This window comes from Ascaphus truei, chromosome 5 (assembly GCF_040206685.1).
Source record: "Ascaphus truei isolate aAscTru1 chromosome 5, aAscTru1.hap1, whole genome shotgun sequence".
NCBI lineage: Eukaryota > Metazoa > Chordata > Amphibia > Anura > Ascaphidae > Ascaphus > Ascaphus truei.
Genome location: NC_134487.1, coordinates 241,499,103 through 241,514,744, shown reverse-complemented (window position 1 = coordinate 241,514,744; position 15,642 = coordinate 241,499,103). Strand labels below are relative to the sequence as shown.

At 43.8% G+C, this 15,642-nt stretch overlaps 1 protein-coding gene across 1 annotated transcript in view; it reads right to left on the bottom strand.

Moving 5' to 3' along the window:
* Positions 1-5,079: 5,079 nt before the first annotated feature.
* The window catches only part of SNRNP200 (small nuclear ribonucleoprotein U5 subunit 200), a 37,677-nt gene continuing 27,114 nt past the window's right edge, over positions 5,080-15,642 (bottom strand). The window contains exons 33-45 of the mRNA XM_075601876.1: positions 14,850-15,028; positions 14,616-14,767; positions 14,251-14,359; positions 14,041-14,149; positions 9,819-10,008; positions 9,410-9,574; positions 9,203-9,324; positions 8,627-8,770; positions 7,463-7,639; positions 6,960-7,120; positions 6,233-6,314; positions 5,821-5,913; positions 5,080-5,629 (exon numbers count right to left, since the gene is read on the bottom strand). Of these exons, the coding sequence (XP_075457991.1) occupies positions 5,486-5,629; positions 5,821-5,913; positions 6,233-6,314; positions 6,960-7,120; positions 7,463-7,639; positions 8,627-8,770; positions 9,203-9,324; positions 9,410-9,574; positions 9,819-10,008; positions 14,041-14,149; positions 14,251-14,359; positions 14,616-14,767; positions 14,850-15,028 (1,827 nt within the window). The 3' untranslated portion in view covers positions 5,080-5,485. The remainder of the gene's footprint in view (positions 5,630-5,820; positions 5,914-6,232; positions 6,315-6,959; positions 7,121-7,462; positions 7,640-8,626; positions 8,771-9,202; positions 9,325-9,409; positions 9,575-9,818; positions 10,009-14,040; positions 14,150-14,250; positions 14,360-14,615; positions 14,768-14,849; positions 15,029-15,642) is intronic.

Sequence of the window (15,642 nt, the reverse complement as noted above, 5' to 3'; positions counted from 1 at the left end):
TGACATTAAAGCTGTCATACAGCAGGAGCTTCAGAAAGTGTGGTCGGAATTTAAAAAGGAAGTGGCCTCCTTTGGAGAGTGCAAGGTTAACTTGGAGTACAGGGTCGACTAAATTATATGGTCCTGCACGGTGCTGATGTTGAAATCTCAAATTTCTGGTTACTGCTGACTTCCTGGAGGGTCCTTCCTAGGACCAAAGTGAACTAATTCCAGTGACATGTTAGAGGGTCTTGTGGGTAATTTTTTTTTACCCATATCAGACACCCATAAGTAAGTATTTTTAAAAGTTAGATTTGGGAGTGATTGCATTTCCTCTGGCTTCTCCCTCTTCTATGATGTCACAGTGTTCAGCAAGTGCTTGTACAGCCAGAGTCACCCCCTCCAATTAACTTTATTTGCTCTCTGGTGGTAAGGACTGGGTGAGATAAGGGTAAAGAAACACCCTGATTGATAAACAATTCCCCATTTAGGCCCCTAAGAAATTCAACATTCAATTCTTCAGAGATGAGCTCCATTTTAACCACATGGATATTTTCAAAAGTGATAGCTATTTGTTATTAGCTCTAGGGTAGGTACTCGTAGAAACCCTATTAGGAATGTCATGCTTTTTATAAGTGATGTTTCAGGAGACGCATTTAAAAAAAAAAAAACAATCCCAGCTTAACCAAGAGTGTATATACAAAACAATGTTTGGCCTCGTTATTTACTAAAAGTAAGGGTTGTGGGTATTATAATTCATAGCAGATTTTCCCTCGCACCTCAGAATATATATATATATATATATATATATATATATATATATATATATATATATACACAGGTAAGGGCTATTGTACACAGTGCTACATTGACTTTGGATTGATCGGAGCTTTCGCGCACTGTAGAATAAGGGCCATAGTTAACTGCCAACAATTTATAGCACACCATCTCCCTGTGCCTTTTCCAATGAAGACAAAAGGAACTATATTTCAACTTTAAATGCAGAGAATTTTCCCTGAAATACTCGGTTAAGATCACAATCCTACTAAGGCTAATGACCCACAACTATTTGATTCCATTCAAAATTACCTTGCTATTTAGAATAAACTATATTTTCTGGTTTGGTAAAATAGATGGTCAACATGAAACATCCTACCTATGACTTAGTTTCATCCATTGCCTATTCCCATTGTTCTCAATGATTTGGGAGAAAGTAAAATACTCAATTTATTTGGACTAAAAACAAAAATAAAGTGGTCTACGCTACACACTGTAGAACTATGGATAGGGGTGGTCATTCACTCCCAGATCTACTGTACACCGATATTACTTAATGGCCCAACTTCTTCAGCGGATTTACAGACATTTGCCAAGGGGAAGAAAGAGAAGAGTAGACCTGGAATTGGTTTTGTGTCTTCCCAAATTCCACTAGGGATATTGCTTGGCTTCCACCTAAACCCAGACATTTTATGCAAAGATCACCCATCATTCTAAATATTTAAAAAAATAAAAAACTTACAAGATGTTCTTATTTATATACAAGGACTTCAGAATCACAAGAATATCTGCTGCAGGTAACGTTTGTTAAATATTCATCCTCCATCTCAATCTGAGCCTCTAAATAGGTGTTATAATCTGGTTCAAGTTTTCCACTTCAGGGATATACATACAGTTGAAACTCTAAATTTTCAAGTTGCAAGTTTCATCGCTCGAGGAATTTGGGTCAAACAGAAACCTTTCCTGTGCTGAAGGAGAGTCCTGCACTCTTAATAGTCCACATGGACACAACAGCAATCCAAACAATATCCTAGTTTATTTTTTATTTTACACTGATTGAAGTATTGATTTGAAATGAAGGCAGCCATTTAATGAACCCTGGGAAACAGGTTTTGCTGATCGATCATAGGAGGACCAATCGGCAGCTTAGGTAATACATTTTCAATAAAGGCAATCAAATGCTGCATATATTAAAACAAAAAAATATTTATTTTTAAATTGCTTGGATTGCCTCTAACACCCTTATTGCAAGCTGCTCTGGAAATCAGAATTCCTAAGGCAAACAATGTCTTTTCTTTCCTGTCAATCTTCTGTTGGTTGAGATGTGGAGGTCAGAGATCTTGTTATATAAAGTACATAGAGAGAACATGAAAGAGGAAGAATCCCATGTGCTACACTTGCCCCTACTGATTATTAATAAAATGTATTTATTTTCATTAAGAAACACGACTTAAAACCTGAGATAGTGCCAATGTACCGTAGTAAGTCTAAATATCGTATAAAAAGGGTTAATCATAAGTACGCCAGTATTGAGTAGTAGGAGCTGCCCCATAAGGCTGAACACATGTACAGTACTCATGATAGATTGTGTGAAACACTACACGTGGAAAAAATGCCATACTGTAGTTAAGGTAGAAAAGGGCAAGCAACACCCCACATTCGTGGTCTATAGAAATACCAGTCGCACAGCTCCCGCATAATCCGGTTTAGTACGAGATTATTGGGTGATGACATCAGTAGCTCGACTAGGACACAGGTCCTGGTCTTATGCATGTGTACGAGCAGAACATACTTTAGTAGTCTTCTTTAGCCAGCTAGAACTAAGATGTGGGCCGACCTAGGCAACCACTGTTAGTCAGCATTGAGATCTACTAGACAGAAGGGCTCTGGTATTCATTTAACCCTCGGTCCACCAGCTGCAGTTTGAGAGATTCTGTGGTCTTACAGACAGCAGTATCCACTCATAGGTCTGGGACGCCTGCAAAGACCACTCCATGCCTCTTCCAAACTCTCCTCCTGCTTTCTTTGACTCTTTTTCCGCTGTTACAGAGGAGGATGTGGCACTGCTGCTCTTCTCCATCTACCACTTGCCCTCTTGACCCCATTCCCTCCCATCTCCTAAAACCTTTTGCTCCTACTATAATCCCAACGCTCACATTGGGTGATGACAGTGTTAACTCCTCCCTCTACACTGGTACTTTCCCTCCTCCTTCAAACATGCAACAGCCATACCATTACTCAAAAACAGCAAGCTTGACCCTACCTGTCTTTCTAACTATCTGCCTGTCTCCCTCCTGGCTTTTGCCTCAACTCCTTGAACGTCTTGTATTCTCTTGCTTGCTCCATTTTCTCAACACCTATTCTCTCCTAGACCCTCTAGTCTGGCTTCCGTACTGCTCACTCCACTGAAACAGCCCTCACTAAAATAACTAATGACCTCCACGCTGCCAAAGACAGAGGTCATTACACACTGCTCATACTACTCGACGTCTCTGCAGCATTTGATACTGTGGACCATCCTCTTCTTCACATTCTCCATACTCTCTGCATTCATAACAAAGCTCTATCCTGGATCTCCTCTTACCTCTCCCATCATACTTTTAGCGTCTCTTCTGCCAACACCTACTCCTCTATCGATCTCTCTGTGGGGGTACCCTAGGGTTCTGTCCTAGGACCTCTCTTTTCTCTGTACACATTCTCTAGGTGACCTAATCACATCTCTTGGGTTCAAATATCACCTCTGACGACGAGACACAAATTTACTTTTTTGAGACCCCTGACCTGCTGTATAGACCAAAGTTCCTGAATGTCTGTGCGATATAATCCTGGATGGCCCTCCGCCGACTTAAACATGGAAAAAACAGAGCTCCTCAGACTTCCTCTCAAACCTGGCCCCACTACCTCTTTCCACATTACTGATTTAAGTTCAGTCATACACCCAGTAGCGCAAGTACGATGCCTAGGGGTCACTCGACTCCTCCCAAATTCAAAACGTATCTAAAACCTGTTGCTTTTTCCTACGCAATATCACAAAGATATGCCCTTTCCTCTGTTACTCGACTGCTAAAACTCTGACTCAGGCCCTCATTCTCTCCCGTCTCGATTACTGTAACCACCTGCTGTCTTGCCTTCCTGCCTCACCTGTCTCCACTACAATCTATCCTAAACGCTGCTGCCAGAATCACTGTACTCTTTCCAAAATCTGTCTCAGCGCCTCCCTTGGCTTCCAATCAAATTCCGTATCACACATGCAATTCTCCTCACTTTAAGCCTTACATTCTTCTGCCCTTCCTTACATCTCAGCCCTATATTCTCGCTATGCACCATCCCGACTCTTGCGTTCCGCTCAAGGATGTCTTCTCTTTACCCCTGTTGTATCTAAAGCTTTCTACCAACTTAAACCTTTTTCACCGACTGCCCCACACCTCTGGAATGCCCTTCCCCTCAATATGAGACTAGTACCCTCTCTAACCACCTTTAAGACTCACCTTAAGACACACCTGCTTAACGAAGCATATGAGTAGCTCCGTGGCTAACACGATACACAAAACTTGGCCCCTTGCAGACGCACTTACCACTATGCCCACCTACTGTATCTGTATGTTCCTCCTACCAATAAGATTGTAAGCTCTTCGGAGCAGGGACTCCTTTTCCTAAATGTTACTTTTATTTCTGAAACACTTATTCCCATGATCCGTTATTTGTATTGTTATTTATATGATTGTCACGTGTATTACTACAGTGAAGCACTATGTACATTAATGGCACTATATAAATAAAGACATACATACATGCCTATTTTCTGTCAGTGAACAACTAGGCCACTGGGTGCAGCTTAAATACCAACAGTCTTATTGATTACAGCCAGGATCTGTTATACACAAGGGACATAATAATCTCCTACTAAACAGGTTTTAATAGTCATATGTGTTTCTTTATTAATACAATGTATTTATTTTTATTATCAGTAGGGGCGAGTGCATCACTAGGGATTCTCTCTCATGTTCTCACCAATTACCTCCCCGGATAGTAGCCCCCAGTTAGAAATCACTAGGCTGAGCAGGGCAGACCCCGACCCCGCCACCCTCCCCCAGTTGTATTAAGTACATAGAGCCTAAAAAACAGTTACAATATTTCTCCTTTCAGGAGAATCTAACTAGGGTCTCCAACACTTTTGCCCAAAACAGGAATTCAGGGTACATGGCAAAACAAGGCAATGGTTTAACCCTTTCACTGTAATACACTGCTGTCCTCTACCAGTGAACAGGGTAAAACGGCTGTGGTGCCTCAAAACACCCAAGAAATGTCATAAAAGTAGAGAAATTACAAAAAAGGGTGGTAATTTTATTTAGGCAACCACAGAACATTACAATGGGACATGAATCTTCCATGAAACACACATTATATAGAGGATCCGCCCCAGCTAAACTCTCAGCAAGTAATCTACACACTGCGAGTTGAGATTTCACTGTGGACTGAAGAGATCAGGGACACACTGATCTCTTTTCAGCCTCAGATTACAAGGTAACCCATTATTTACATCAACATTGTGTGCCTTGTCTACAAGCAGTGTGCGGGACATGCAGGGCTGCTTCTCTCTGGCCTAAACGGTTGTTAAAACTGGTGTCCAAGTCAGTCAAAGAGGAGCGCGACACCCTCCAGGGCTTATCCACACTTGACCGAGGTTGATCATTCTCTCGCTATCTGCACCAGTATGATAAAGTCCACTCTAGTCGGAGTCACTGTCGCTCTCGGCCTCTTTTACGTCTACGCTGAACTTGTACTCCTGGTCGCAGCCCATGTAAGCGTCGCTCATGAAGTAAAGGGTGTAGTTGTGAGTTCCTGTGGTCGGTGCCACAAAGTCCAGCTTTACCTGAGGTAAGGGAATAAAAACAGTTAGGATAAAGTCACATGAATCTCTATAGGCAATTGCATTAATAGCCCAGAATCACAGCCGTCTTTGGGGATAAGTTATTTGACTTGATCCTTTCCACTTCCACTCGTGGGTGTTACTTTAATTTGCCCGTTGCTAGGACAGCTCTGCTCCAAGCTCCCCCTCCTCACCTTGGCTTTCTGCTGCAGGGTCAGCCTCTTGATGGAGATCAGGCTGTTGGATTTGGAGTCTCCGATCACCACCCACCAACCTTCTTCACGTTTCTGTGGAAAGGAGAAAGATGTTTTTATATCACATCTCTGCACCAGCCTCTTGCAGATCAGACACCCAGACACTCAAGGTTATGCAGGAAAACTCTGAAAATGCATTGCCAAATTACCAGCTTCTGTCACTTATATTTACTGCAACAGTCTCAAAAAAGTGGAAAATTGCTTTTTATTTCTAAATGAGGACACTCCGTATAACAGTACTACTGATATCAAAGAGAGCACCTCCCAGAGCTGAGACACACACAAAATAATCGTGCACACCAGCAGTGAAATACACTAATGTCAGGACAAGAGCAGTTTGTACAGCACATACCTGCGGGAAGAGGGGAGCTATGACCGGTCCTGTAACTTCCTCCTCTCGCTCTAACTGCACCAGCACTACGACTGCTCCACCACTGAAAAGGAGAGAGAGTTAAAGAGTAGTAGAGGCACCGTAGCATCACCCACCCGCTTAAAAGAAAGTCCCAATAACAGCCTACCCTGGAGCGCCAACTGCAACCAATGTCTGTCTTCTAATCCAGCTTTGTGGAGTTTAGACCGACAAACTAAACTGCGACATGCTCAATGCCAAGGGGCATGCAATAGATAAACAAAGTTGTATAGTAGGACAGTTATAAAGTGGCTTTTAGGAAATGTCAATCCCTTTACGCCGGGCACCGATAGAGGGCGGCATACAAACTACGGGCCCATCTTGCAGTGTATGAATGATATACTTCACAGTCTGAGTGTATTCAGCTAAACTGCTGTGAAGCTTCACGCCCCATTTACCTACCTCAACATTTACCTGTATTTTTTGGGATGTATCCCAAGCAGTTTTGGGCCACTTTACTGGATGAACACCCACCACCTACGTTGTGAGGCTGTCCAATGGATGCACTCCATTTGTGTCTCCCCTGAGCCTCCCCCACCCTCTAGATTGAGAGCATGACTGCTCGTTCACCCACTCCCCTGAAGGATACTTTCCGTCTTTCCCTTCTCTAATACTTTGTGAAAGTCTCTGCCCCCCTCCCCTTTGCTCCCAGTATATTAGGACTGCTTACCTCCTGATACAATCCTTCTCTGCCACTTCATAGGACAGCTCGATGTTGGGGTATCTGTTACAGAAACGGGCCACGTCTGTCATCTGTGCATCAGAGAGCTGCAGCAGATCTGTGCGTTCCTCATCCTCCATCTCCATAATGTCAAACACACTCTCCACCCCCTGCAGGGAGAAAGCACAGGGGCTATGTGAAGTCTATGTCCATACAACACACACACCTATAATAGAGACTTTAAGTGTATAAGTAATGGATAGGTGCAGGGATAATGAGGGTTAACAAAGCCGGTCTGGGAAGGGATAACCCACACAGACGCACAACTTCCTTTGTCAGAGTGGAAGCTCTATATGGCTATAAGGAGCATGGTATTATGCACCCTATATTACCATTATATTTACAGCCCCATGTACACTATCCTAGGCTGGCTGTGCGCTCTGAGGATGCAGTTCAGCACAGGCTACAGTTGTGGTTCTAGCTGTGCCCTTTAAGCCTCCTCCTGACATTACCTTGTCCGTGCAGCGCTTGATGTGCTCAGAGCTGAAGTGAGGCAGCTGCCTCAGGTATGAATCCTTAGACCACATGGCCTGAGTGACCATCTGTGCCAGCTCCATGGCAGCCAGAGCCGGGCTGAGCCAACCGTTACTGGACAGCACGTCCACGCACGCCTGGATAAGCCGAATCGCCTGAAAGGTAGACACACAGAAGGTTGAGATAAAGTGCCTTACATACAGACCTTACGGGTGCATATCACTGATCTTTACGCTTACAAAATAATATAAGTAAAATTCTCTCAGAGAGCACTGGCAGTGTACACAGTTCTATACAAAAAAAGTTTGCAGGCACGAGTCTCTAAGCCACAGGGCTTCCAATCTAGTTTTGGCACCCGAGGATATATAGATGACTTGCCCAAGGGCACAATGAGAGCAGACTCTGGGACTCTAACACTTCCAAGGCAGTGTTCTTACCTCTAAGCTGCAGCTTCTTCAGCCCATTACTTACCCTCCCACATCTATGTGCACAGATCTCCCTGGGACGATCTGTATGGGACTCAAACCAAGCATACGGCAAATACCCCCAACGAGTGATTTAGTGGTAATATCCCTGCCTCTGAAATGGCCAAACCTGGTCCAAATCCCTATCAGCTCAGCTTGGAAAAGTCCCTCTACCGCTTTGCCTCAGGCACCAAAAATGAAAGCGCTTATTTTACAAATTGTACAGAGGACTTGTGCCTGAAAATTATATGTACAGTGCTATACAATAAATTTTAAAAAATAGCATTACTATTAACGTTGACCATAGATTATTCAACGTGGGGAAAAGGTGTTTGGTCAAGATCTGGAATTCGTTCCGTGTGAAACAGAACCGCAAAATAGGTCACTTCCGCTTTAAGTTTTCCTTGGGATTAAAAATAAATATTCATGTATCAGACTACAGTATGAAAAATTCTCAATTTGACAACCATCTTTTTATTCAACCACACTAACGAATTCTGTTGGCGTGTGCATATAGTTTATTTCACCTATAACTTCCTGCTAGGGATACTTGGCTGTCTTGTATTGCGGCTGGAAACTGACAGCTTTTTTTTTGAAGATGCTTCCAACCTTAGATCCATGAAGGGATCAGACTAAAAATGTTATTTGTGTGCGTCTTGCTGAACATGCAGCCCTCACCTTGCTGAGGATCTCTTCAGTGTCAGACTGGAGCTCTGCGCTCAGCTGCATTCGGGAAAGGTGAGCCTGAAGCAGAAGGTTGGTCTTCACATGAGGGTTGTTAAATTTAGGGTTGTTGAGTTTGTGAGCGACTTTCTGTGCGAGCTGGAAGAGGAGAGAGCATGAGGTTAGAGGGACAAGAATGCAGAGCTGTGCTAACCAGCACCACAAGAGAGTAAAGTGGCTGTGACATCCTGTAAGTTTGACAACTCCAAACCCTCCCCTATAATGCTAGTTGACAGGCTGATAAGGGACCTTCATGACATCCCATACTGTCCATATTCATGCCATCTCACCCCAGACAGTCTAAACTTTCTCTATAGGCGCCACCACATGATGACATCCTATCCAGTGCCTATACATGCCATTCTAACCTGTCTCTAAAAAGGCCTTATACATCCTCTCTGTACATGCAATCCAATAATGCCACCCCAAACCATCACTTCCACTGCCCCATCCTCACCCCTTACTTGCCACTCCATTCTGCCCAATGCACGCCCTGCTCCCCCCCTCATCAACTAAACCTCCCCCCCATACCTGGCGCAGAAGGTTGTCCTCATGGTGACGGATGGGGATGCCCTCGTACTCTGCAGCGCTGGAGATGATTTCTATCAGACCCCGCACCTTGGTCTTGGCGTTCAGGGACATGCTGAAGAGCTCTGAAGGGAAGGAGAGATAAATCAGGGGAAGGGCTCAGGATAGCCCTATGTAAAAACACACACCCCCCCCAGTGACTCTGCTCACCGATGGTGGTGTAATTGATGTAGTAATAGGCTGCGATCATCCCCAGATTGAGAGGAGCAACGTCCATCTCATCCTCAATGCTGATGCACTTGGACTGCTCCAGGTCTCTGAGTGTGTGTTCAACCAGCTCAGAGAGGTGATCTGAGAGATGCCTGTGAGACACACCTAAAGGGGGGGCAGAGAGAGAGAGATCAAAGAGGTGTTTGTGAGATGCACATGAGAAGGGAATAAAGACATGGGATTTAGAAAGAGGAGGGGCAGAAGAGGTAGCGCGGCAATGGAGGAGACAAAAAGGAGTAAGACGGAGAAATTAAGGGGGGACGGGAAAGGTGCTTGTGAGACGCCTGGGAAGATATGATCAGAGAAACGCTTGGAGAGGAAGTGATTGTATCAGGTCAGCTGTCCTCACCCTGCAGGTTATAGTAGTTGGGATTTTGTGTCATGCGTCTGTACAGAAAGGTCCATGTCAGGTAATCCACAGCGTCCTGCTTGTTCTCTACAGTCTTGGTAACGATCTCTGCATTGAAGTGGTCGTGCAGGCAGTGATCCAGGTGAGACTCCACCGGCAGAGGCTCGTACAAGAACTTCTTAAAGAAATCCTGCAGGGAGACGGACGGCAAAGTGTAAGAACACATGGAGGGGGCGGAAGAGGTAGGTTATAACAGTAACGGACGGGGCAACCGACGGCAGAGTGCGATAGCACAAGAGAAGAGTAAACCAAGCGAGTGATAAAGGAAAGATAGTGAGGAATAGAGCAAAACTAGAGAGCAAAAGGATACACTCAAAAAGAATCCACTGTGTAGCACACCACGAAATGAAATAAATATAATTATACATTTTATTGAGAGAAAGGAGTTACATAAAACTTGTCACTGTATTAAGAAACAGCGATTACAAATATATTGAGAGTATGAGCGGTATCGCTATCAAGACTTCCGAATGATGAGGTTGAAATAATGCCTGATTAAGAAGATAATGATGGATAAACATCATCACTCAGATATGATGTGGCACAGGCCGCCTGATTAAATTGAAAGAAATCTGTATGTTGTAAATACTGGGCTGGCCTATAACTCTGTAGTACACACCATGGCTGAATTCACAGTCCTGGTATTGAGCCACTGAGGGAGATATGTTGTTCATCTCCTGACGAAGCACGTGGTTGCGAAACGCGTAGAGGTCACGTGAGGTCACCATACGCGTCTGCTGTTTGGCTGGGGTGGACGCTTGTCCTGGTGGCTCCTGCTGTGCTGTGATCTCCGCCGCTGGTGCAGTCCGGACCTTCGGCACCAGTGAGCGGCTCCAGCTTGCGCTCCTTGGTAATTGCCCGCCCCCCTCCCCGTCAGCGGGTTTCTCTTTTGTGTAGTAGTCAGGGCAGTTGTGATCAGAGGATCTCTGTGTATGTATTTGCTGTGTACCTTTTGGCTGTTTTTAGCATTCAAACAGCGGTTTAGGAACCGTCTGTTTTGAGGTGTTGTGGTCCATTAGGACCCCAATTGTAACTATTGTATGTCTCTATTTCTATGAATAAATAATTAATTGTTTTTTACACCTATTAGGTGTTATGTGATCTTCTGGTAGGTCACAGGTACTCAACATGTATATAACCCTATGAGTAGAGCACTGCTCATTATCACTCTTGGTTTTAACTCCCCGGTGCGCTCTGTGCGCTTTGTTTTTGGGGACTCCATCCTTGGGAGCCCCCTTTAAGAGTGCTTTGAGGAGGTGCTCATGCATGGTCAGCAGCAAGGGGGGACCTAATTTCTTCGGATGGCTCGAGCGCAGACAGTTCACCTGTACTTTTGTCTGTTGTTTAGTGGTGAAGACAAAAGTCCTTAAATGTCAGTAAAGGAAATGGGTATTTACAATACCACATGATATAGTTAAGCGGGCAACACTACAGATAGGAGAGAGTACGTTGTGTAGTAAGTAAATGTCTCCCAAAGGTAGTGACATGTAACCTATAGTAACATATGTAGTTTACACAATGATCTAATCATGCATGCTCACTAAAACAGTCAGAGGCTAAAGATCTAATTGGGCAAGCTAATATAGTGTGTAACAAATGTAGCAGACATTGAATGCCAATGTAACATAGTATAAGAAGCTGTTTAAAACAGACTGTTCTGATGGATACAAGATCTCATACCTATAGTCCGAGTGGCTCAGGGAGTAATATAACAATACTAAGGCCGCACGTATAGTGCCCGCAACCGGCGACGGGTGTAGCAACCGTCGCCGTCAACAAAAGTTATATTTCGCTTTGTGGCGGTGTCCCAAAATCTCTTTGAGGTCAGGGTCAGAAAGCAAGAGACGCCAATGCTGTGAGAAAATGTGTTTGATGGTCCACCATCTTTTGTTGTAAGTACCAATGCATCTTGTTTTGTCGCCTTTTTTTTTTTTTGTGTGTTATGGGATAGTAGATTTTCCCTATTGCTGAGCAGTGCGCGATGGGAGGATCGCTTGAGACTGCCACTACTGTAACTACAAACCAGAAAACGATCTCTCAGTTCTCTGGATTTAATCTTGAATTCTTGCAAGGTAGAACAGTTTCTGCACAAGCGGAGGTACTGTCCAGTTGGTATTCCCGCTACCAGTGGTAGAGGGTGCTGGCTCAGCCACTAAAAGGCTGTTGGTGTCCGTGCTCTTCCTAAAAAACATTGTTTGTATGCTGCTGTCCTGATCGACATAAACATCTAGATCTAAGAAGGTGATTGATGTACAGCTGGTTGCAGTAGTAAGTTTCAAATTAAGTGTATTATTAAGACAGTCAACAAAACCTGAGAATAATGTACTCGAACCATTCCATACAATGAGAATGTCATCTATGTATCTGATCCACAAATCAATGTGCTCAGTACACATAGAAAGTTCATCACAGAATACATAGATGTATTCCCACCAGCCAAGGTACAGGTTGTCATACGTGGGTGGACAAGCAGTGCCCATAACTGTACCTTGGATCTGGTGGTAATAACTGCCATCAAACACAAAATAATTATGTGTTAGAACAAGCTTAAAAAGGTCCAAAGTGAACTGGTTATGCTTACTAACCCTACAATCTTGACAAAAAATGTGCAACTGCTTCCAGACCATTCTGATGTCTTATACTAGTATATAGCGATTCCACGTCTAGACTGGCGAGCAAAGTGTCTGAAGTGACAGTAATGCCACTAAGTCTTTTAAGTGTCTCCTCCTTGGTGTCTTGGACATACGTTGGTAAGCTGGTGACAAAGTTGCATAAAACCTCGTCAACAGACACTACAGCAATCAGTGAGGCAGTTGTTTCCAGAGACAATTGGTCGACCAGGCGGGTGCTGTTGATTCTTATGCACTTTAGGTAGACTATAGAAAGTCGCCACAGTTGGTGCTTTAGGAAGCGTGAAGTCATTTTCTGGTCTAGTGATTAGTTCTTCATCTAAACCCTTTAGCAAGATGGCAGTTTGTTCTCGCTTATACTGAAATGTAGACTGTTATAGCATCCTTGAAAACAGCCCTATCACTCAATCGCTTATTTTCCATAACATATGCATCAGTATCCATGTCGACGATATTACCGCCCTTATCAGACGGTTTAATCGTGAAGGTGGTATTGGTCATTAATTCTTTCAAACCATTTTTCTTGTTGGCAGTGAGATTATTTTTAGATTTATAGTGAGAGTTGAGCGTCTAAATCCCTGGTAATACATGAGATGAATAAATCAACCGCTGGGCAGATGCTAGTTGGCGGGGTAAAATGACTCCTCAACTTGGTCAGTAAATGGGCCAATGAAATGAGTATCCGACGACTCATTTTGCTCATAAAGGGTTGTTAAACACATCCAAAGTTTATCAAGAGTGCTCATAGTTTCTACATTCTCGTTGGAACGTTTAGTGTGGAATTTATGCAGTAATAATCGCCTGCCAAATAAATTTACATCCTTAACTCAATCGAACAAATTGAAGTCTGAAGTGGGGGGGGGGGGGGGGGGAAAGAAAGTCCTTTCTTTAGCAGGTTAAGTTGGGCTGACTGAACACATTCTTTGATAAATTTAAGATCTGTAAGTTATCAATTGCAGTGTTGTTGCTTTCATTTCTTTTTCCAAGATTGCTGAATTTTTCTCTCTCACAGGGTTTCTTTTCCCTCTGCGGATTTTGCGCTTTGCTGGGACAGATCTAAAAAATCCTCAGCATGGCTTGCCTGGGATGATGGATGTTTTTTACTATTGAGAAAACCCTGTGTTTTAGGGTGTGTGGTTTCACTGTCTGAGACTTCTGCCTCAGAGGAAAAGTAATCTGTCATATTACTCCGTTTATTAGTTCTTGCTGGATATTTATAAACGGTGCCCTGCTAGTAATCTGTTGTCACGTATACATTTCCGATGCTTTCTATCTTTCAATTCCTTCTTGTACTTGTCCATGTTAATTTCTAATTGGCATTCATATTCTTCAAAAGCCTGTAGTTTATTGAACTTATCTAGGTCTTGTAATAGCACCAGCACAGTGCAAGACTATTCCAGATCATCCAAATGTGGACAAGAGGAAGAGTGAAGAGGTTGAGAAAAGGAAGACATCCAATGCATCAAGTGGCACTTAGTGTTAGGGTGATGCACCGCGTTAGTGTCGACAAGCCTCACCCTTCTTGAGCTCACCTTTTTTGACCCTTGGCACATGATGACACAGCGTCCCTCATCATCCTGCAGAGGCCGGTTTGCGTAACCCACCATTTGAAGAACATCGTAGATGGGATAGTCCACATACCTAAGGTGAGAAGCAGAGTGAGAAGTTAGGAAGAAGAGAAGGGAAGAGATTGAACGGCAGGTGTAGACCAGGACATCTCGCTCACAGTCTCCCATACTCACGCGTGGATCTTGCCGTTATAATACTGGGAGTCCATGATTATCACTAGGTGAGCGGCAATATTCAGACCCCAGCAAAGACTTCGAGAGGCCACAACCACCTGAACCGCACCTGCAAGGGGAAAAGTAGAGAGACTAAGACACATGACAAGTTTTCATAACCACCTTCAAGCAATATATACTAGAGAGCCAAAACGGAACAGGAAAGGAGAGAAGGGTGGGGGAGGAAGAAAGGGGGAAAAACAAAAATCTACAACATGGATGCCACGCAAGAGGTCGAGTGTGATGCATGAAGAAAAACAAGAGAACAACGAGAGAAAGGAAATTAAAACGAGAGAGAAAAAAAAAATAGATGTGTGTGAGCCTACCAGTGTTGAAGAGCTGTTCCACTATGCGCTTCTCAAGAGATGAGAGCCCCTCGTGTAGATATCCAACACCATTCAGCAGGGTTTCCTTCAGAGTCCCATCACTCAGCTTATCCAGGTAAGGGGCCAGATCCTTCTCCATGCAGTGTAAGAACCTGCGGAAAAGGAAGCAGCAATAAACTCCCACCAGCCATTAACAAGTGCTTCCAAGCACACACTGCTCTCCCTCATGCCTACCTCTGTCGCTGCACGTCCGAAGCGCAAGTGGTGAGAATGTCGATGGCCGTGAGTCTCGTCTGCTTTCGCGAGGGGACGAAGACGATGATGGGTTTCTTGGGCGAGTGCTTCATGATGGCGTGATAAACTGGCTTGGCCATGGACAGCAGCCTGGTCTGTGTGTGACTGATGTTGAAGCCCTGAAACGAGAAGAGGTGTTACTACAAGAAATATCCACCCACCATCAGATAAGAATCACCCAGCCAAACTAAAGTGCTCACTCTCTCCATACTGTAATTATTGAGCAGTCTATAACACGAGACTGCATCCCTCTACAACGAAATAAACAATGTGTATTAAGCTGATAACAGTGTCCACCAGTACTCTGATATTAAGTATCATATAGAACTTGATACCCATAATATAAAAGTAACATGCTTATGTGGAATGATGGGTGTTGCACACAAATTATGTCACGGACATGACATGCTCTGGTCCCATAAAGCACAGGCTGCTGGATGTTTTCCTTGAGCACATCTCTGCTCAATACAGTATTTAATCCCTGCCCTATGTTCCCCGCGCCCATTTTAAGATCCCACGGGTACTTCCAAACACGGTTTGAATCTATTTCCTGCTATCCTGGTGTGTGTCATACCAACCGCCCTTTTCGCAGTAGGGACAGGCCAAAATGTGACCGGTTTCTGCTTTTGGCGATTGCAAATACACAAGATCGGGTTTTCATCAGTATTAATTTAACACTCAGTAATAAAAAAATAAAAAGCTAAGATAAAAAAGAGCTCATCAAATGATATTG